Below are 20,358 nucleotides of genomic sequence, written 5' to 3' on the forward strand. Positions count from 1 at the left end.
CGCGCGCAGCAGGAGCGCCCTCTCCAACAGCCGGGCCGCCGTTCGGGGCCGGAGGGGCGGGCTGTCTCCGTCGGGGCGGCGACTGGGGCGGAGGGCAGCGGCCGGTCGGGGCGCTCGTGGTCCGTCCGGCCGTTCAGCCTTCCGAGAAGCCGACGGGAAGGAGCGCGGAGAGGCCTCCCGGCGCCCCGCTCGCCCCCTTCGCCGCCATGGCTGTCCCGCAGCCGGACAAGTTCCAGTTCGCCGTCGACCGCGGCGGCACCTTCACCGACGTCTTCGCCCGCTGCCCCCGCGGGAAGGTCCGCGTGATGAAGCTGCTCTCCGAGGACCCGGCCAACTACCGCGACGCACCCACCGAGGGCATCCGCCGCATCCTGGAGGAGGTCAGTCCGGCCCGCCTGGAGGAGCGATCGAAGCGGGCCGCCCCGTCCCCTGGCGCCGCCTGCGGAGCGGCTTCTCCCGGGGCGCCCGAGGCTGGCCTCGGAGCCGCCGGTGGCTCGGATGCTTCCCTGAGGGTGGAGGGCGAAGGCCTGCGAGTTGGGGGCCTCCGCCTCGCTCCCTCTTGCCGCACGCCAGACCTGCCGAGGAGGCCGAGGGCAGAACTGCTTCTGCTCCCCGATCCTGGCGGCTGGGACTCCCCTGATGCTTGTGGGGGAGGCCCCAGAGGAAGCAGCTGGCTGAAGTCCAGCCCTCCCTTCCCCCCCCAACAGGAGTGCGGGGTCCCCTTCCCCAAAGACCAGCCCCTGGACACCAGGCGCATCGAGTGGATCCGGATGGGCACCACGGTGGCCACCAACGCCCTCCTGGAGCGCAAGGGCCAGCGCTTCGCCCTGCTGATCACCAAGGGCTTCCGGGACCTGCTCTACATCGGGAACCAGGCGCGGCCCAGCATTTTTGACCTGGTCAGTGCTCTGCAAACAGGTCCCACCCCCCACCCCCAGCCCGGTTCTGCTGTGCCTTGCGCGGGAGGACTGATCCCTGTGCCGGCTGGCGCCACCTTCCCTGAGCAGCAGCTCGGCTGCACCTGGGACTGGCAGTGGCAGCCAGGTGTGTGTGTGTGTGGGGGTGTCAGGTTGGCTGGGAGCCCCTGCCCCCTCCTGGGTGTGCCTGGGACTCAAGGCGTGAGCAGCTCTGCTCCCACCCCAACCCCTCTGCGCTCCCGGGGGCTTCTTGGGCCAGTGAGGCCAGTGGCCGACCGGGATTGAGAGTGCCAGCCTGCCTGCCTGCCTGCCTGCCTGCCTCAGTCCGGGGGGGGGCCCTTCTGCCCTGAAGGCTCTCGCTCCTCTGCTGGCCTAAGGCTGCCTCCCCTCCGCAAAGAGTTGGGGCCCCAGAGAGTCCTGCTCCTCCTGGAGCCAGGCAGGGGCTGCAGCACAACAGCTGCAGGCAGCCAGGGCGTCCCAGATGTGCTTGGCCTCCTTTGGGTCTGCCCCACCTGTGCCCGAAGGGGAACGCCGGGTGTAGCCAGCCCAGTGAGGCACTGACGAAGGGGGCTGTTGAAGCCGGAGGCCCATCTGAGCCTTGGTTCTCTGCCCCTTCGCTTGCCTCCTGGGCCCCTTTGGGCCCGACCCTTCTCTTGGCATGGGCTCTCTCTCGCCCTCCCTGCCTCTGCCCCCCCCCCCCAAGTGGACAGACCCGTCCCCGAGGCCTGGTCTCCCCACGGGCCCCCTGTCCTCTCCCCCCAAGGAGGTCCGAATGCCAGAGGTCCTGTACGAGGCCGTGGTCGAGGTGGACGAGCGCCTGGTGCTCCATCAGGAAGGCTGCCAGCTCTTTGACTCCGGGCAGCGGGTGACAGGTGAGAGCTGCAGCCAGGCACGGGGGGGGGGGTGAGGAGAGCTGGGTGGAGCCTCTGGAGTGTAGATGTGGACTCCCCCCCAGGCTTGACCGGGGAGGCGGTGGTGGTGAAGCAGCCCGTGAACCTTGCTGCCCTGCGAGTGGAGCTGGAGGCGCTGCTGGCACGGGGCATCCGCAGTCTGGCCGTGGTCCTGCTGCACTCCTACCTGTGAGTCCCTTGGGCCGAGGGGGTCCTGACCCTGCAGGGCAGCCCCCAACAGGGAGACCGGGGGGGGGCGGTGTAGAAGGTGCACCGTTGGTGCCACGGAGGACAGATGTAGAAACACAGGCAGCACATCTGGGCTGCTGGTAGCCCAGAGAGAAGGCAGCTGGGGGGGCAACCTCTGGCTGCCAAGGGCTGCAGTTAGCAGCTGGGCATAGACGGGGATCGCACAAACCAGGCAGGAGGCGGATTTGGACAGATTTATGGATCCCGTTCTTTTTCGGGCTTCTGTAGCCGCCGTGTGCTGGTTTATAGCCGAAAGAGCTGGAAGCCGGTAATGGCTGGAGGGGAGGCACTAGCAGCTGCTGAACTCTCCTTCGCCGCCCAGATCTCCCTTCGGTGGCTGGGATTGACCCCCTGAGTACACCGCATGGCAGGGGGCACCTTTCCCCGCTCAGTCCACCTCCAAGGTTCAGCCTCTGGTGCCTTTGACAGGTGGCCCGGCCATGAGCAGCAGGTGGGTGCCCTGGCTCTGGAGCTGGGCTTCCGGCAGGTCTCGCTGTCCTCCGAGGTGATGCCCATGGTGCGCCTGGTGCCCCGTGGCTACACAGCCTGCGTGGACGCCTACCTGACCCCTTGCATCCTCCACTACCTGCACAGCTTCCGGGACGGCTTTGCTTCGCAGCTCCAGGTGAGGAGGGGGAGGCAGGGGGGCCTTGGCCTGACAGGGCCTCCAGGGATCGCACCCTGCCTAGGCGGCCCAGGCTCTGCTCGCTCTTCTGCAGTCGTCTTATGCAAGCCAGGTTGTCGCGTTAAAGCACAAGATTGTGCACGTTACTCAAGCGCAGCGACTGAGCTTTGGGAACTTGCACAGGATGCGTCTCACACTGACGTGCTGCCACACACAGACCTGCGAGTTGAGCATTAAATGTGCAGCAATTGCATCCGGGCTGCTCTCTGACCTCTGGCCGAGCAGTAGGGCGAGAAGTCCCTCTCTGGCGCCCAGCCGAGCGCGCCTGGTGTTCCCGTTCAGCGCATTAATAAGTAGCCCATAAATGCTTGAGGAAGGAGCGCGGCTTCTCTGCCGGTTGCTCATTGGTGAGATTCGTGCACCTCCTCTCGGGCCCCGCTTGCCCTCCACCGGCCGTCAAAGCTAAGGGGGGCGTGGCAAGAGGTGTTCCCTTGGGGCTGTGAGGTTCGTAGCGCACTGGACCCCAAAGGGCTTTTGAAGGGCCCCCCAGGACCTGGCGAAGCAGCTGGCCAACCGTGAGCTCCTGGGCTCCTCCGGCCTTCCCCTCTCCCTCCGCACAGGGCGTGCCGGTTGCCTTCATGCGTTCAGATGGTGGCCTGACTCCGATGGAGGCATTCAGTGGTTCTCGGGCCATCCTCTCAGGCCCTGCTGCTGGAGTCGTGGGCTACGCAGTGACCAGCTACTCCCGCACGGAAGGGCATCCGGTCATTGGCTTTGACATGGGAGGTGAGAGGCGGGAGTGGAAGGGCTCTGCGGCCCTGTTTGGAGCAGGGGGAGGGAGGCAGGCTGACCGGGTCCTCTTGCAGGGACCTCCACCGACGTGAGCCGCTACGCCGGAGAGTACGAGCACGTCTTCGAGGCCACCACGGCCGGCATCAGCATCCAGGTGCCACAGCTGGACATCAACACAGTGGCCGCCGGAGGTGGCTCCCGCCTCTTCTTCAGGTGAGCCTCCTGCCTCGGTTCCCCGCTCTGGCCCCGGGGGGGGTTTGTCCCTGAGCTGCGGACGATTCGCCCTCCATCGTCCTTTGAGCAGGGACAGATTAAGGGCAGCCTCTGGCCCTGCAACCACCGACTGGGCACCTGCTGCTTTTGGCCCCTTCACCCCCCTTGAGTTTGGGGAGGGGGAGCCTACCTGATGCCAGCTGCTCTTCCAAATTCCCAGGTCCGGGCTCTTCGTGGTGGGCCCCGAGTCCGCAGGAGCGCACCCCGGCCCCGCCTGCTACAGGAAGGGTGAGGGAGCCGCCTGGCGTCGTCCTGGGCGAGGGGAGGGCCAAGGAGACGGGCAGCTGGTCGGTGATGGGCACCCGTCTCTTCCTTTCTCGCAGGGGGGCCATTGACCGTGACGGACGCCAACCTGTGCCTGGGCCGCCTCCTGCCCAGCCACTTTCCTCACATTTTTGGGCCCAACGAGAACCAGCCGCTCTCTCACCCAGCCTCCCTGCAGGCCTTCCGGGCGCTGACCGCCGAGCTGAGGACCTCTGGGGAAGCCTGGCCCGACCTCAGCGTTGAGGAGGTGGCCATGGGCTTCATCCAGGTGGCCAACGAGGCCATGTGCAGGCCCATTCGGGCGCTCACGCAGGTAGCGGCTGCTCGTCGGCCCCGTCCTTGCTGGCCTCCAGGGGGGCCCTCATGGGGGCCGCAGAGGGTGCCTGACTGTGGCCGTGATCCAGGTGGGCGGAGGCGGCCCCTTTGAGCAGCGACCCTCCACTCTGGGAGCCGCAGACGGGTGGAAGAGCGCTGGGAACTAATGGCTGACCTGAACTGGCTCTGAAGGCGGCACCCGGAGGGGTGGGGAGTGGGGTGCTGAGCCTGGCCCTGCCCTCTGCCCCCTCCGCCCCAGAGAAGGGTCTGCCCCCAACGGTGCTGCTCCTCCCTCTGGACAGGCCCGGGGCCACGACACCTCTCGCCACGTGCTGGCCTGCTTCGGAGGGGCCGGGGGCCAGCACGCCTGTGCCATCGCCCGGGCGCTGGGCATGAAGAAAGTCTTCATCCACAAGTAGGTCCTGGGCTGTGCGGTGGGGGTCGGGGGAGGCAGAAGCACCTCGGCTGTCCCGGAAGGTCTGCTGCCTAAAGCGCCAAGCAGGCCTGTTCTTCTGCCAGCATGGGGGGGGGCGGGCACAGGAGAATTGGGGGCTTGGTTACCTTTGTCCTCCCAAGCAGGGTGAGGCCCCTGTGGGCCTGGGGGATGTGCTGGCCGACGGGGGAGGGGCTTTCGCACTCCGCCTGGTGGGTGGCCTGTTGCTCCCTGAGGTATTTCCTCCCCCCCCAGGCACAGCGGGGTCTTGTCGGCCTACGGGCTGGCCCTGGCAGACATCGTCCACGAGGCCCAGGAGCCCTGCTCCCTGGTCTACGGGCCGGCCTCCTTCGCCCAGCTGGATCTGCGGATGGCTGCCCTGGAGGAGAGATGTCTGCGCGCGTTGGAGGCCCAGGGCTTTGCCAGGTGGGCCCCAGGGGTGGGAGGGCAGAAGGGGGCCGGGGGCCCGGCTCTGGCGCCCGGGGCGGAAGATGACAAGCCCCTCTGCCCACAGGTCCCAGATCTCCACCGAGGCCTTCTTGCACCTGCGCTACGAGCGGACAGACTGCGCCCTCATGTGCTCGGCCAAGGGCTACCCGGCCCACGCCGGCTCCTGCAGCCGGGGAGACTTTGATGCCGCCTTTGCCAGTAGGTCAGTGGCACCACACACCCATCCCCTGCACCCCCCCCCGAGGACCCCTCCCTCTGGGGAGCCAAAGGAAGTCCTGATTCCCCCCACCAGGTATCGGCAGGAATTTGGCTTCACCATCCCCAGCCGGGCCATTCTGGTGGACGACGTGCGGGTGAGGGGCACCGCCAGCTCCGGGATGGGCCAGGAAGACCCTCAGCCGATCTGCAAAGAGCCCCCCACCCGGGAAATGGTACGGCTCTCCCCTCGGCTCCAGGCCGGGCTTCGCTACTGGCCCAGCCACTCGCCTTACAGCTTTGGCCCTCTGGGCCCTTGCGGTCCACCCTGGGGGCCTCTCCTTGGGTCGGCTGTTGTGTTGTGTGAAGGCCGGACCTCTGTCCTCTTCAGCATCTCCTGGGAAGCCACGCCTGGGAGTGGCACTTGCCCAACATGGTTCGCGCTGCTGGCAGGATTTTAGTTCCAAACTTGCACGAGGCTGCAAAGCGGAAACCATCCAGGCAGAGTCCCCCACTCCGAAAAGTTAAAAGGAACAAAGGTTAAAACCCAATGGAGCAAAGAGGGCTGCTGTGTGAATGCAGCCCTCTGTGTGTGTGTGTGTGTGTGTGTGTGTGTGTGTGTGTGTGCGTGTGTGCGTGCCTGCCTCTCTGGCTTCCTTGCTCCAGATTCCCAGATGGGAGGGGCAGCCATGCTCCTTCGGGGGCCTCCCGGAGGCAACAGACCCCCCCCACCTGTACACCCCTTCCCTCTCTTCGTCCCCTTTCCACTGTGGGAGCCCTGGGCATAACGGGAAGTGTGGAAAGTCAGTTTTCCAAAAATGCAAAGAATTGTGGGATGGAAGCGTTGGGAGGGACTCTGGAGATCATCTAATCCAGCCCCCATTGGAAAAACTCCGGCGGGGGGGGGGAGGCCGCCACCAGGCAACCTGCTCTGTTGTTAAGCTGCTTTCACGGTTAGGACGATCTTGCTGAGCGCCAGCTGAAATCCTCTTACGCCCCCCCACCCCAGTTTCTCCTCCTGCCTTCTGGAAAAGGCCTAGCCGACCCTGCCCCCCCCCAGGCCCCCCGACTCTCTGCCCCGGGCTCAGGGGGCGGCTCCTCCTGGATGAACTCCTCCTGTGGCAGAGGAAGAGTCGCTGCTCGTGACCCCGAGGCCTGCCAGGATCGGGCTCTTTGGGCAGCAGCAGCATCGTCTTGGTTGATGGTTAGTTTGCAGTGGGGGGGGGGTCTTTCTTGACTTGGCGGTTGCCTGGTGATGGTGATGTTACCCCTTCAGTGGAGAGTCCGACTCGTGGCGGTTCTCTGGGCCAGGCGGCCTCCCCCCCTTCTCCTTTTGAGTCGATCTGTGCTCTGTCCGGGCTCGGCTTGGACAGCGTCCAGCCACGCCGTCTTCTTTGGCCGCCTGGTGTCCTTTCGCCTCTGGCTCTTCCAGGCATCGTCACTTTCTCCAGGGAATTCCATCCCCAGGACGGGGCCGGAGGAAGTGAGACCCCTCGTTTCGCCAGCCTCTGTCCCCTTCGCGTCCCCTCTTGGTGCCTCTGAGGACTTTACATTTCTCCCTCCTAAGGCTGATTTTGCTGGCATTTCTCTCTCCTGGCTACTCTCCCTGGCCTGCCTTGGGTGGCCCGGCTCAGGAGGAGCTGCGCGGGAGGGGTTTTGGGGGTGGGGGAGAGTTACTCTGAGGTCGGCCACGCCCCCTTTAAAATGCTGTGAGTCCCGGGGGGGGGTGTGACTTCTCCAAAGGCTCAAAAGCGCTTCGTCCGGTCCTGGCATTGGGTCTCCCTCCCCGTCCCCCTCCAGCACTCGTTCCTCTTCCGTCCTCTGGCAGAGGCCCATCATCCCCGGCTTCTCAGGGATGAAGAACGGGGCTCCGAGTCCTCCTGCCTGGGTCATCCCAGCTCCGCTGTGCAGGGGACACCTGAGCCTGGGGGGCGTTGAAGTCCCTTCGGTCTCTTGGTCTTGCTGGCTTGCTTTCTGTTCCGGACAGCAGCCACTTGCTGGTCCCCTCCTTGGAGGCTGCACCCTTTCCCCTGTCCTAACGGAGCCAGGGGTCCTTGCCTGCCCGGTGACCTAGAAAGGGGCTTCTCCCTAGTTGCCCCCTTCCCAGAAATTCTGGTCCCCGGGAGGGCTGTTTCAGGTACCAGCTGCCGCACGGTGCCAATCGGGTGCAGTGCCGGGGGGGGCTGCACAGTGATCTGGGGGGACAAGAGAGCTGCACCAGCTGGGGGAGGGGTTTGTGTAAGAAGCCCCTCCCCACCTCCAGGTGACCCGCTGTTACTTTGAGGGGGGCTACCAGGACACCCCCGTCTACCTCCTGGAGAACCTCTTCCACGGCCACTCCGTCCCTGGCCCCAGCATCCTGGTGGATAAGAACAGGTGAGGAGGGGCTGCGGGGGGAGGGGGAGGTAGGGGGTGCAAGGTTTGAATCTTGTCGGAGCAGAAAAGAAGTTTCCGACTCAGTAGGTAAATAAGATCACAGGCGTTCCCACAGTCGGCTCGTGACTTTCCTGATCCGTGGACGATGCTCTATGCCCACAGCTGGTGGTCCACGGGAGGGGGGGCGCTGTGTGACCCAGAGGCAGCCACTGAAGGGCCCCTTTGCCCTCCTGCAGCACCATCCTGCTGGAGCCCGGCTGCACGGCCTCCGTGACGGCCCTGGGGGACATCTGCATCGCGGTGGGCTCCGGCACCTTCCGCCCAATTGGACCTGAGCTTGACCCCGTCCAGCTGTCCATCTTCTCCCATCGCTTCATGAGCATTGCAGGTGAGCGTGGGGGACGGGAGCTGCCCCCCCCACGGGCAGGACGGGCCCCGCCCCCCCCCCCCCGAGAGAACAGCCTCCTCTCTTCCCGAGCAGAGCAGATGGGCAGAGTCCTGCAGCGCACGGCCATCTCCACCAACATCAAGGAGCGGCTGGACTTCTCCTGCGCCCTCTTCGGGCCTGACGGGGGGCTGGTCTCCAACGCCCCCCACATCCCCGTCCACCTGGGCGCCATGCAGGAGACGGTGCAGTTCCAGGTAGGGGTCGGCTCCAGGGGCGAAGGGCAGGCCCGGGGGAGGCCTGGCACGGCGGTGGGGGGTGCCGCAGAGGCAGAGAAACGAGAGGCAGTTAGTGTGTTAACGCGACACGGGTGTGTAAAACAAGGACTGCGAGAAGGTCCCGAGGAAAGTGCCTACCCTGCTTTTTTGCGGTTGCCGGAAGTCCCGCTTTCTTAAAACCGGAAGTAGAATTGCAGGGCAGGGATGCATCCACGCACACACACGTGTCGTGGGGCGTCTGGGTGGGGCTCCTCCTCCGCCCCCCCTTCCTTGGGCTGAGTGGCTTTGTCTCCCCTGCCTGCCCCCTCCCCTCAGCCGCCCTGCAGGGTCTGCCTGCACGTGTGAATGAGTCTCTTTCTCCCCTCCGCAGGGCCGGCCCTTGGCCTGTGTCTCCTCTTCTGCCGGCACCCTTCCCATGCCCCGTCAGCACCCCTCGCTTTCTCCTGGGGCGCCTAAGAGAAGCCCCCTCCCCTCCTTTGTGGACCACCAAGCGACCGTCCCCTTCTCTCTCTCTCTCTCCCCTCCTGCCTCGTTTCCACCCATCGTTCGTGTTTCCACAGGTGGTTGGTGCTCAGAGTGCCGGGCGGCCCCCTCGGGAGAGCCCACCGGCAGGGGACGGGAGCTGGTGGGGGGACGGGTTGGATGTTCGGGGGGCTGGGGGGAGCCTCCTCCAGAAGGAAGGGCTGCACCCAGACCTCAGTGGAGGACCTGCAACTGCTAGTGAGTCTTTCCACCCTCTTCCCCATTTCCCCTTCTGCCATGGCAGATCCATCACCTGGGACCCGACCTTCACGAGGGGGACGTGATCCTGAGCAACCACCCCTGCGCAGGGGGCAGCCACCTGCCCGACCTGACGGTCATCACCCCCGTGAGTGGCCCCCTCCCCGCTTCCAGAAGGGCAAAGAAGCAGCCGGGGTCGCAGAGCTGTCCCTGAGGTGGGCCCTGGGCTGGTCCTGCAGAATAGGAGAGTTTGGGGGATTATGCGGCCCCGGGGTTGATTTGCCCCTGCAGCCCCCCCGTCTGCTTCCCAGCCCCCCCCATGCCCTGCCCCTTTGTGGAGTGGCTGCTGCTCGTTCCAGGTGTTCTGGGAGAAGGAGGCCAGGCCCATCTTCTTCGTGGCCAGCCGGGGCCACCATGCTGACATTGGGGGGATCACCCCGGGCTCCATGCCCCCCCACTCCCACTCCCTCCAGGAGGAGGGGGCCATCTTCATCTCCTTCAAGCTGGTGGAGGAAGGCGTCTTCCAAGAGGAAGGTTGGTCTTTGGGGAGGGGAGGGGAGGGGGCTTCAGTTCTCCAGAAGGGGGGGCTGCACCCATCACCCCTCCCGCCACTGCAGACCCTCTTCCCTTGCAGCCGTCACCGCGGCCCTGCTGGCCCCTGGACAACTGCCCGGCAGCAGTGGCACCCGCAACCTCCACGACAACCTCGCTGACCTGCGGGCCCAGGTGGCCGCCAATCAGAGGGGGATCCAGCTGGTGAACGAGCTGATTGGGCAGTACGGGCTGGGCGTGGTGCAGGCGTACATGGGCCACATTCAGGTGAGGAGGGGTCTCGCTGCCCTTGGCTTGACCCCAGGAGTGCCTCCCGCTTGGAGGCTTTCAAAGACCCAGTGGAAGGCCTGCCCTGTTGCGTGGCCAGGGGAGAGCCAAGAGCGGGTTGGAGACCCCCCCCTTCAATTCTTAAGGTGGGGTTGATGCAATGTGCTTGGGCTCAACGACTCCCGCCACTTTCTGGGAGGGGAGAAGGCACCGCTTCGTGTTTCCCGGGACAGTGAAACAAACGCCTCCCGTGTCCAGCGTAAGTGGGTCGAGTGGAAAGGGAGTGGGGGTCCCAGTGCCCCTCCTATTCTTTGGGGGCAGGCCTGCCCCACACTGGAGAGGGCAGTTTCGGGGTGCTTCCTCTGAAGACCCCCCCATGCTGAGTGCTGGGGCCCCAAGGGTGGAGGCAGCGGTGTGGGGCCCTCCTGGGGCCCCTCCCTGCAGGATGGGGAGGCTTCTGCCACCCAAGAGTCCAGGACCATTTTGCCTCTTTCCTGGCTGTGCCCTCAGGCCAACGCACAGGTTGCCGTCCAAACGATGCTGAGGAAGTTCGCCACACGCCGTGGACACGTGGACCGCCCCATGCAAGTGGAGGCCAAGGACTTCATGGACGACGGCACCCCGATTTGTCTCCGAGTGACAGTGGACCCACAGGAGGTGAGCGTCTCACGGAATCCTGGAGCTGGGAGGGGTCGTGGTGGTCATCTATTCCAGGGGTCCCCAACTCCCAGGGATCTGAGAAAGACTGACAGCAGCGGTGAACGTGGATGGCCGGGGGGAGGGCTAATGGTGCCTTTTCCCCCCCCTCCCAGGGCACTGCCATCTTTGACTTCACGGGGACCGGCCAGGAGGTGTACGGGAACTGGAACGCCCCCCGTGCCATCACCCTCTCCGCCCTGATCTACTGCTTGCGCTGCATGGTGGGCGAGGACATCCCCCTCAACCAGGTGCAGAGGGAGGGAGGGAGGGGCGGCTGGGGGGGGCCAGCCCTTGGAAGAGCTGGGGGGGCTGCCTGGATGATCAGGAGAGCCTGAAACGTCCCTTCCTCGCAGGGCTGCCTGTCCCCCGTGCGGATTGTGGTCCCCGAGGGCTCTGTCCTTCACCCCTCCCTGGACGCCGGCGTGGTGGGGGGCAACGTGCTGACCTCCCAGCGGGTGGTGGATGTCATCTTCCGAGCGTTTGAAGTCTGCGCTGCCTCGCAGGTGAGGGGAGCACGGAAGGGCCGACTGGGGGTCTCTCTGGCGCTCGGGTGGGGGTCACACAACTGCTCGGCCCAGGCGTTGGGCGCCTCGCGCAGATGCCAGCTGGGCCAGGAGGTGGCGCCTCCTGGGTTCCTCGTACCCGGCAAGCGGCTGAGAGGAGAGACGCCCAGAGGCTGGTGGCTGTGCTCGGAGCGCGGGGAGACTTCCCACCATCCCCGAGACAGGGGCTCTCCTGACGCCCAAGCAGGGCCTTCCCTCTCTGCCCAGCCCTGGGTCCTGGGGGAGGAGGGGCTTCTGCAGCTGGCCGGAGAGCCCACGTCCCGTCCCCTTGACCCTCCTCCAGGGCTGTATGAACAACGTCACCTTTGGGAACGAGCGCATTGGCTACTACGAGACGGTGGCCGGGGGGGCCGGGGCGGGGCCCCACTGGCATGGCCGCAGCGGGGTGCACAGCCACATGACCAACACCCGCATCACAGACCCTGAGATCCTGGAGAAACGGTGGGTGACAGTGGAGCCTGAAAAGCGGGGGGGGGGATCTCGGCACCGGGTCCTGGGCAATGCGCCTCGTCCCTCAGGTCCAGGAGAGTGTGTGTGGGTGTGTGGGTGTGCGGGGGTGTGTGTGTCTGTCCTGGGAAGCAGGCTCAGTCTGGATGCTCCTTTCCCAAGTCCCATGCCGTTCCCCCCCCCATTGATTACCCAGCTCGAAGCTCTCACCCCAAGGCAGGCAGCTTGTGTGCTTGTGTGTGTGTGTGTGTGTGTTGGCTGTGCATACTCTCAGCCTATTGTACAGGAGGCACTTGGCACCGCATTGCAGACCCCGCTCTCTTTCCCCTCCCCCCCAGGTATCCAGTGGTCCTGCGCACCTTCCAGCTGGTGCCGAATACCGGGGGGGCTGGGCTGTTCCGAGGAGGGGACGGGGTCCGGAGAGAGCTCCAGTTCCGGGAGGAGATGGTCCTGTCGGTGCTGAGTGAGCGCCGGGCTTTCCAGCCGTACGGGCTGCAAGGTGGGGCCATCTTGGGTGTGGTGGGGGGTCCCAGCATGTCAGAGGGGCTCTTCTGCCCATCTGTGGGGGGGGGGCGCAGAGTCGCTGCAGTTGTGGGATGGACTGGTGGAATCACGGGGTTGGAAGAGACGTGACGGGTCCTGGCCTGCTCAGTGGGGCAGCCCCCGAACATCCCCGCCGGTTGTCCACCCGGCCTCTGGTGGAAGTTCTCAGGGCTTGGGGATGAGGCCACGGGAAGGCCACGGCGGGACAGCCAAAGTGTGGAGAGGGAAGGCTCAGCCTGCAAGGCTGGAGGGGGCTTCTCCAGCCTCTCCGCTGACCCCCAGACCGTCCCGTGGCTCCCTCTCCCCTTTTGGACAGGTGGCGATCCCGGTTCCCCCGGCCTGAACTTGCTGATCCAAGCCCACGGACGGACCATGAACCTGGGTGCCAAGATGTCTGTGAAAGTGCAGCCTGGGGTAAGGAGTCCCTGGAGTGCCTCCCTGCCCGGCTGCCCTGTCCCGGAAGCCACCCTCTTGAGGGGTCTTTCTCCTTCCCTTGCCCGCAGGACGTCTTCTGCCTGCAGACCCCAGGGGGAGGGGGCTTCGGACAGCGCCCTCAACCGCCAGGCTTGGCCAAAGGGCCTGAAGAGACCAGGCTCCGGGCCCAGCTCTTCAGGGAACGAGGCAGCTTCTACTACTACAGCCGGTCACAGGAGAGAATTGATGGGCCCTGAGGAGGGGGACGGGGAGGAGGGGCCCCGGCTGAGCAGGGTGGATCTTGCTAGAAAGGACAGGATGGAGAGATTGAAGAAGGTGGCGGGGCAGTTTCACCTCTCACCACAAGGGGGCAGCAGAGACCGGCTTTCTTCCTTTCCTGGCCCTATGGGGGGGAGGGTGAAATAGAGATGGGCTTCCACTCGATGCACCCTAAATGCTGTTTCCCCTAGGGGGGCTGCCCCCTGCCCACCTCTCTTCTGCCCGCACTCCTCAAGCCCAGAGAGAGAGAGAGGGTGCTGTGCCTCACTCTTCTCAGCTGGCACAGGGGCTGTGAGCAAGTGGCGCCAGCGCCAGCTGAGAACAGTGAGGCACAGCGCCAGTGGTGGTGGGATGGACGCTGCCCGGGCCGTTCCTGGGAAGAAGGGGCCGGGCAAGCGCTTAGCGTAGTTTTGCATGAATAAAGTTAGAATCTGCTTGGAGTCTTTGAATCGTTTCTGTCCCAGCAGAGAAGCCGGCTGGCCCGCCTGGGGGTGCTGCCCACCAGGCCCAGGTCGAAGCCTCCGTGGGGGGTCCGGATCTGCCTCTTCCTGCACTAGAGCTCACCGCCCCTCATGTCTTCTGACCCAACAGCCCCCCCTGTGTGAGGCTCTGACAGGTGGAGGGGCAGAGCGCCCCTTCCTCTAAGACAATGCTCCCGGTGGAGGGTTTGCAGCTGGCGTTCTTTGGTGTAAGGTGAGACCGACAGAGGTCATCTGGGTCTCAGCCAGTAGCCAGGTGGGCTGTGTGGCAGCTGGGGCCCTTCCCCCATGGGAAGCCCAGCAGGCAGGAGACGGGGGTCCTGGACTCCCCCGAGACCCTCTCTGGCCATGAGATATGAGGAGCCGCCGTCATCAGATGACCAACTGTGCCGGGGTGGTTGGGCAAACCAATACTGTAACACAGCCTGGTACAAAAAGGCCACCTCTAAGGAATTCCCCTTTAGAAGCCCGGGGGTGTGGGGAGGGGTGAATATGTGGGGCAGCCATGAGGCCTCCAGGGGAAGAAACAGCATTCCCCAAATTGGAAACTGGCAGCTGTTTCTCGTGGCATCTGGGTTTATAGGCCAAGGACTGCGCTGTGTTGCCCTCGGAATAGCAATGGCACTTAGGACTTATATACTGCTTCACAGGGCTTTGCAGCCCTCATTAAGCGGTTTACAAAATCAGCCTCTTGCGCCCAACAATCTGGGCCCTCATTTCACCCACCTTGGAAGACGGAAGGCCGTGTCAACCTGAGACTGGAACTGCCAGATTTCTGGCAGCCGGGAGTCAGCACAAGGAGCCTGCAGCACGGCGCTCTAACCACTGCGCCACCAGGGCTACTGGGGAGCCCCGTGGGACATGCACTCTTGCTGGCGTTGAGTGCCAATGTCGTGAGTGGTTGTGGCTTCCAGGGGTCTCCAGAGGCAGCCCACGCAGTGCGTCAAGCGGGTGGGGATCGGGCTGTGACACGCACAGACCCCCCCAGCCTGTGCTCATGGCGGGACTGCTGTGGTCAGAGGAACCGAAGGGCCGAGTCCAGGATGGCAGGTCAAGAATAGGCCAGCAAGATTGAAGGCTGCTTGCCCAGGCCCAGCTTCAGCCTGTGGCATCCCATGCAGACCTGGCCATCTCTAGACTTTGGCAGCCTCTCGTGCTGCAGTGTGGCACTGGCAACCCGGGTGGTGCCATAGCTCCTGCCAGCAGTTTGGCTCCCCCTGGCAGGCGCCTGCAACTCTCTTCTCGGTAAGGGGGTGACCTGCCACAACTGGAAGGAGCCCTCAGGACGGTGGGGCCGTGGTTGCAAGGGCCTCCGGTTGGGCACCCACCTCCCCCGACCCATCCCCAGGACCCGACACCTGGTCAAGCATGAAAGGCTTCTGTGGGTGGCCTCTCCACACAGGTCATCCGCACGGCCGATTTGCCATCGTCTGAAGATGGGATTTTGGTGGTTCCCAAGTGGAACTCCGATTCCTAAGGAACCCAGCCAAAGATGATTTGTCTCGATGACGATGAATAAATACGTAAAGTATCAATGATGAAAATTGTAAAAACTGAATGGCAATGCATCACGTGCTGCATCCCAAAGTGGTAACAGCTGATGGCCTAGCACAAAAAAGGCCCTGCTGGGCAGACCAACCTGGATTAAACGACGATCGAGGAAAGCCAAGAAGAAACGCTCCCCGGAGTTGGTAGACACAAAAGCCCTTGAAAATTGCCAGTACATAAACAAAAATGACTATAAAAGTGAATTGTTGGAAAATGGTAAGGCCACACTTGGGATACTGCAGTTTTGGTCACTGCTGTATAAAAAAGACGAGAGACTGGAAAGAGTCCAGAAAAAGAGGAAGGTGTGATGGTTCCGATAAAAGAGACCAGAAGAAAAAAGTCTTGAGGCATTTGCTTTCCTTAAAGAACACTTTTAATTGCTACGTAATATCAGCACGAACAAAGGTGAAACCAAGTCTGAAAGTCCCCCCCCCCCAAAGGTTACAAAGTAAAAGTTGAAACCCCGGCCCTTGGTGTGTCATAAATCACAACCCCCAATTAACACCTTTGGTGGGCTCCCTAAACACTTAGGCTGCGTGGCCTTGATTCCCACAAGAAAGTTACTGTTTTGACTAAAAACCATAAGAATGCATCTCTCTCCTCCACTCTCATTGCTGTGGCAACTGAAAAACGAAGAAACATGGCTGAATTCAGAGCGTTTGAAGGTTGGACACAAGGTTATTAGAGGGCTGGAGGCTAAAACAGGAAGAACAGTGGCTGGAATTGGGTCTGTCTAGTTTAATGAAGAGAAGGACCAGGGGGGACACGATAGCAACTCTTCCAGTATCTCGGGGCTGCCCCAAAGAAGAGGGAGTCAAGCTATTCTCCAAAGCACCCTGAAGGCAGGACAAGAAGCAACGGATGGAAACTCATCAAGGAGAGAAGCAACCTGGAACAAAGAAATTTCCTGACAGGACAGTTAACCAGTGCAACAGAAGTTGCCTCCAGAACTTGTGGGTGCTCCATCTCTGAAGGTTTTCACAAAGAGATTGGACAACCATTTGCCTAGGATGGACTAGGGCAGTGATGGCGAACCTTTTAGAGACCAAGTGCCCAAACTGCAACCCAAAATCCACTTATGTATTGGGTGCTGGGTGGGCGTGGCCCATTGGGTGGACGTGGCTGCGGTGGTAACGGCAGACTGGGTGGGACTAAAAAGTTCAATCAATCAGTTCCAACTTTGGAAGATCTTTTTTTCCCCCTGCAAGAAGTCGAAATTGATTGATTGAACTTTTTTTTTTTTTGCACACGGTGGCGGAGGCCTAAAGCAAAAAGGTTTTATAAAACCCAGCTGAAGGCCTAGGACTGGGGTGATGGCCCACGTGCCCAATGAGAGGGCTCTGCGTGCCACCTGTGGCACGCGTGCAATAGGTTCGCCACCATGGGACTGGGGTCTCTTGCTAGAGCAGGGGGTTGGACTAGAAGACCTCCAAGGTCCCTTCCAGCTCTGATGATGTTCTATGTTTGAAGCTATTTCAAGAACGACACATGAAATACTGAAAATCAATTGGATAGCTTTAGATGGGCAGGCACCATCTAAAAGGAAGCAGAAGGGTTAATTTTTGCATTTTGGGAACAAGGGCTGCAAAATAGAGTGAGGACGGAGGTGCTTCAGCAGGCATCAGAGAGCAGCCAGCAGGTTTGGGCTTTGTGGAAGAGGTGAAGGTGCAGATCGGTTAAGTAGGAAGTGTGACGGCAGCATTGCTCAGACCTCCTGTGAACAGCAGCCTCTACAATCCTTTGCAATGTCTGTTTCCCAGCCCACGTAAACACAAAACAACACTATTAAAATAGTAGTAGTAGTAGACTTTATTGTCATTTCAACAATATAACATAAGTCCCATTAATAAATAAATAAATAAATAAATATACAGTACAGTACACAGTGAAACGAAACGACGTTTCCCCAGGACCAAGGTGCTACATAAGACCACACGAATCAAAAGAAGAACAGAACACAAACTACACATAACTCTAAACTAAAAACTTTAAAAAAAACTACAAATACAAGTATTTATAGTTCCGGTTTCTTCATGCTGACAATTCTAATGGCTTGTAGGAAGAAACTGTTACACAATCTGGATGTCGGAGCCCGAATGCTCCTGTACCTCTTTCCAGATGGCAAAAGAGTGAAGGGTGTGCGTGAGGGGTGTGTGTAATCAGCCACAATGTTTCTGGCTTTACGGATGCAGCAACATGTGATGTAAATATCCATGACGGAGGGAAGAGCAACCCCCATGATCTTCTCTACCATCCTCACCATTCGCTGTAGGGTTTTGCGATCCAAAACGGTGCAGTTTCCAAAGCAGGCAGTAATGCAACTGCTCAGGGTGCTCTCAATAGTCCCTCTGTAGAAGATTGTGAGGATGTGTGGTGGAAGCTGTGCCTTCCTCGGTTTCCTCAGAAAGTAAAGACGCTGATGGGCCTTCCTTGTTATGGAACAGGTGTTGGGGGACCAAGTGAGATTCTCCGCCAAGTGAACACCAAGAAATTTGGAGCTCCTTACGATCTCCACGAAGGAGCCATCGATGTTCAGCAGAGAGTCGTATTTTGTCCTCCTGAAGTCAACAACCATCTCTTTTGTTTTGTCTACATTCACAGACAGGTTGTCGGCTTTGCACCAGTCTATTAGCTTCTCCACCTCCTCTCTATATGCTGACACATCGTTCTTGCTGATGAGACCCACCACGGTCGTGTCATCAGCGAACTTAAGGATGTAGTTCGAACTATGCATTGGTACACAGTCGTGTGTCAGCAGGGTGAACAACAGGGGACTGAGCACACAGCCCTGAGGGGCCCCAGTGTTCAGTATGATGATGTTAGAAATGTTATTCGCGATCCGGACTGACTGAGGTCTTCCAGTCAAAAAGTTCAGGATCTAGTTACAGAGGGAGGTGTTCAGGCCCAAGAGGGCCAGCTTCCCCATCAGGTGTTGGGGAATAATAGTGTTGAATGCTGAACTAAAATCTATGAACAGCATACGTACATATGAGTCCTTGTTTTCTAGATGAGTGAGAGCTAGATGGAGTGTAGTAGAGATGGCGTCATCGGTGGAACGCTTTGAGCGGTATGCAAACTGCAGTGGATCCAATGTTACGGGCAGCAGGGTCTTTATGTGCTTCATGACGAGCCTCTCGAAGCACTTCATGATGATGGGAGTAAGTGCAACGGGACGGTAGTCATTGAGGCAAGACACAGATGGTTTCTTCGGCACGGGAACGATGATCGTTGTCTTGAAGCACTTTGGGACAACAGTGGTGCTCAGAGAAATGTTAAAGATGTCGGTGAAAACATCTGCCAGTTGGTCTGCACATCCTCTGAGCACTCTGCCAGAAATATTGTCTGGTCCCGCAGCTTTCCGTGGGTCGACTCTACTTAGGGCTTTCCTCACATCAGCAGTGGAGAGACAAAGTATCTGGTCATTGGAAGGAGGTGTAGTCTTCCTTGCTGTCACGTTGTTCTGTGCTTCAAAACGGGTGTAGAAACTGTTCAACGCATCTGGAAGTGAGCCATCGCTCTCACAGGCAGATGGTAATATTCTGTAATTAGTGATGGCTTGGATGCCCTGCCACATACACTGCTATCCGTGAAGTATTGGTGGATGCTCTGGGCATGTGCACGCTTTGCTCCTCTGATGGCCTGGGACAATTTGGCTCTCACTATTCTGAGGGCTGCTTTATCGCCTGCCCTGAATGCAGAGTCTTGAGTTTTCAGCAGAGCACGCACCTCTCCAGTTATCCACGGCTTCTGATTGGGGTGTAAGATAATTTTCCTGGAGACTGTAATATCATCAATGCACTTGCTGATATAGCTGGTCACTGACGATGCATACTCCTCCAAGTCAATGGAGTCGCCCTTGGTTGCAGCCTCCCTAAACATGTCCCAGTCAGTGCATTCAAAGCAGTCCTGAAGAGCAGAGATGGCTCCTGCTGGCCAGGTCCTCACCTTCTTCCGTACTAGCCTTGAACACCTGATGAAGATAGAAGATAGAAAAATGTGGGTTTGATAGCATCACCACCAGATGGATTCGTAGCTGGCTGACAGGCCGTTCTGGGCCCAGTGCTCTTCAATATCTTCATTAATGATTTGGATGAGGGGATAGATGGGGAACTCATCAAATTTGCAGACGACACCAAGCTGGCAGGAATAGCCAATACTCCAGAAGATAGGCTTAAGATACAGGAGGATCTGGACAGACTCGAAGACTGGGCGCTATCTAACAAAATGAAATTCAATGATGAAAAAAGTAAGGTTCTACATTTAGGCAGGAAAAATCAAATGCACAGGTATAGTATAGGTGGTACCTTGCTCAATAGTAGTAACTGTGAGAGGGATCTCGGAGTCCTAGTGGACAATCACTTCAATATGAGCCAGCAGTGTGCTGCAGCTGCCAAAAAAGCCAACACAGTGCTAAGCTGCATTAACAGAGGGATAGAATCAAGATCAAGTGAAGTACTAATACCACTTTACAAGGCCACACCTGGTAAGGCCACACCTGGAATCCTGCATCCAGTTTTGGTCACCACGATGTAAAAAAGATGTCGAGACTCTAGGAAGGGTACAGAGAAGAGCAACAAAGATGATTGGGGGACTGGAGGCTAAAACATATAGGGAACGGTTGCTGGAATTGGGTATGTGTAGTTTAATGAAGAGAAGGGTGAGGGGTGACATGATAGCAGTGTTCCAATATCTGAGGGGCTGCCCCAAAGAAGAGGGAGTCAAGCTATTCTCCAAAGCACCTGAAGGCAGGACAAGAAGCAACGGATGGAAACTAGTCAAGGAGAGAAGCAACCTAGAACTAAGGAGAAACTTCCTGACAGTTAGAACAATTAACCAGTGGAACAACCTGCCTCCAGAGGTGGTGAATGCTCCAACACTGGAAGTTTTTAAGAAGAGACTGGAGAGCCATTTGCCTGAAATGTTATAGGGTTTCCTGCCTGAGCAGGGGGTTGGACTAGATGACCTCCAAGATCCCTTCCAACTTCTTCTTCTTCTTCTTCTTCTTCTTCTTCTTCTTCTTCTTCTTCTTCTTCTTCTTCTTCTTCTTCTTCTTCTTCTTCTTCTTCTTCTTCTTCTTCTTCATTATTATTATTATTATTATTATTATTATTATTATTATTATTATTATTATTAGTCTGTGTGCTGGAATTAGCATAACAGAGATGTGGTCTGAATAACCGAGGTCGGGGTGGGTTTTTGCCCGATATGCACCTGGGATGTTTGTATAAACAACATCCAGCATGTTTTCCCCTCTGGTTGCAAAGTCCATATTTTGATGAAATTTAGGGAGCCCAGTTCTGAGATTTGCATGATTGAAATCTCCAGCAACAGTAAATAATCCGTCAGGGTGTGTGTTCTGCAGTTCGTTGATAGTCCGGTAAAGTACATAAAGTACACAGAGCGCT

General features: G+C 59.8%; 1 protein-coding gene across 3 annotated transcripts; it reads left to right on the top strand.

The window, feature by feature from the left end:
* Positions 1–21: 21 nt before the first annotated feature.
* OPLAH (5-oxoprolinase, ATP-hydrolysing) lies at positions 22–13,656 on the top strand. Of its 3 annotated transcripts, XM_083358767.1 has the most exons (26): positions 24–380; positions 708–899; positions 1,681–1,789; positions 1,873–1,996; positions 2,486–2,681; positions 3,302–3,467; positions 3,548–3,686; positions 3,907–3,974; positions 4,070–4,323; positions 4,628–4,740; positions 5,014–5,184; positions 5,273–5,410; positions 5,501–5,639; positions 7,667–7,779; positions 8,016–8,167; positions 8,261–8,421; positions 9,209–9,310; positions 9,522–9,696; positions 9,797–9,981; positions 10,492–10,638; positions 10,794–10,928; positions 11,034–11,183; positions 11,527–11,684; positions 12,029–12,189; positions 12,550–12,647; positions 12,737–13,654. In XM_083358767.1, the coding sequence occupies exons 1-26, from the start codon at positions 207–209 to the stop codon at positions 12,902–12,904; spliced, it is 3,888 nt and encodes a 1,295-aa protein (XP_083214893.1). In that variant the 5' UTR covers positions 24–206; the 3' UTR covers positions 12,905–13,654. The 3 variants fall into 3 exon arrangements, with proteins under 3 accessions (XP_083214891.1, XP_083214892.1, XP_083214893.1); XM_083358765.1 differs by having other exon boundaries at positions 22–380; positions 1,684–1,789; positions 8,016–8,421; positions 12,737–13,656; XM_083358766.1 differs by having other exon boundaries at positions 22–380; positions 8,016–8,421.
* Positions 13,657–20,358: the final 6,702 nt, after the last annotated feature.

This window comes from Vipera ursinii (genome assembly GCF_947247035.1).
Source record: "Vipera ursinii genome assembly, chromosome: 3".
Classification (NCBI taxonomy): Eukaryota; Metazoa; Chordata; class Lepidosauria; order Squamata; family Viperidae; genus Vipera; species Vipera ursinii.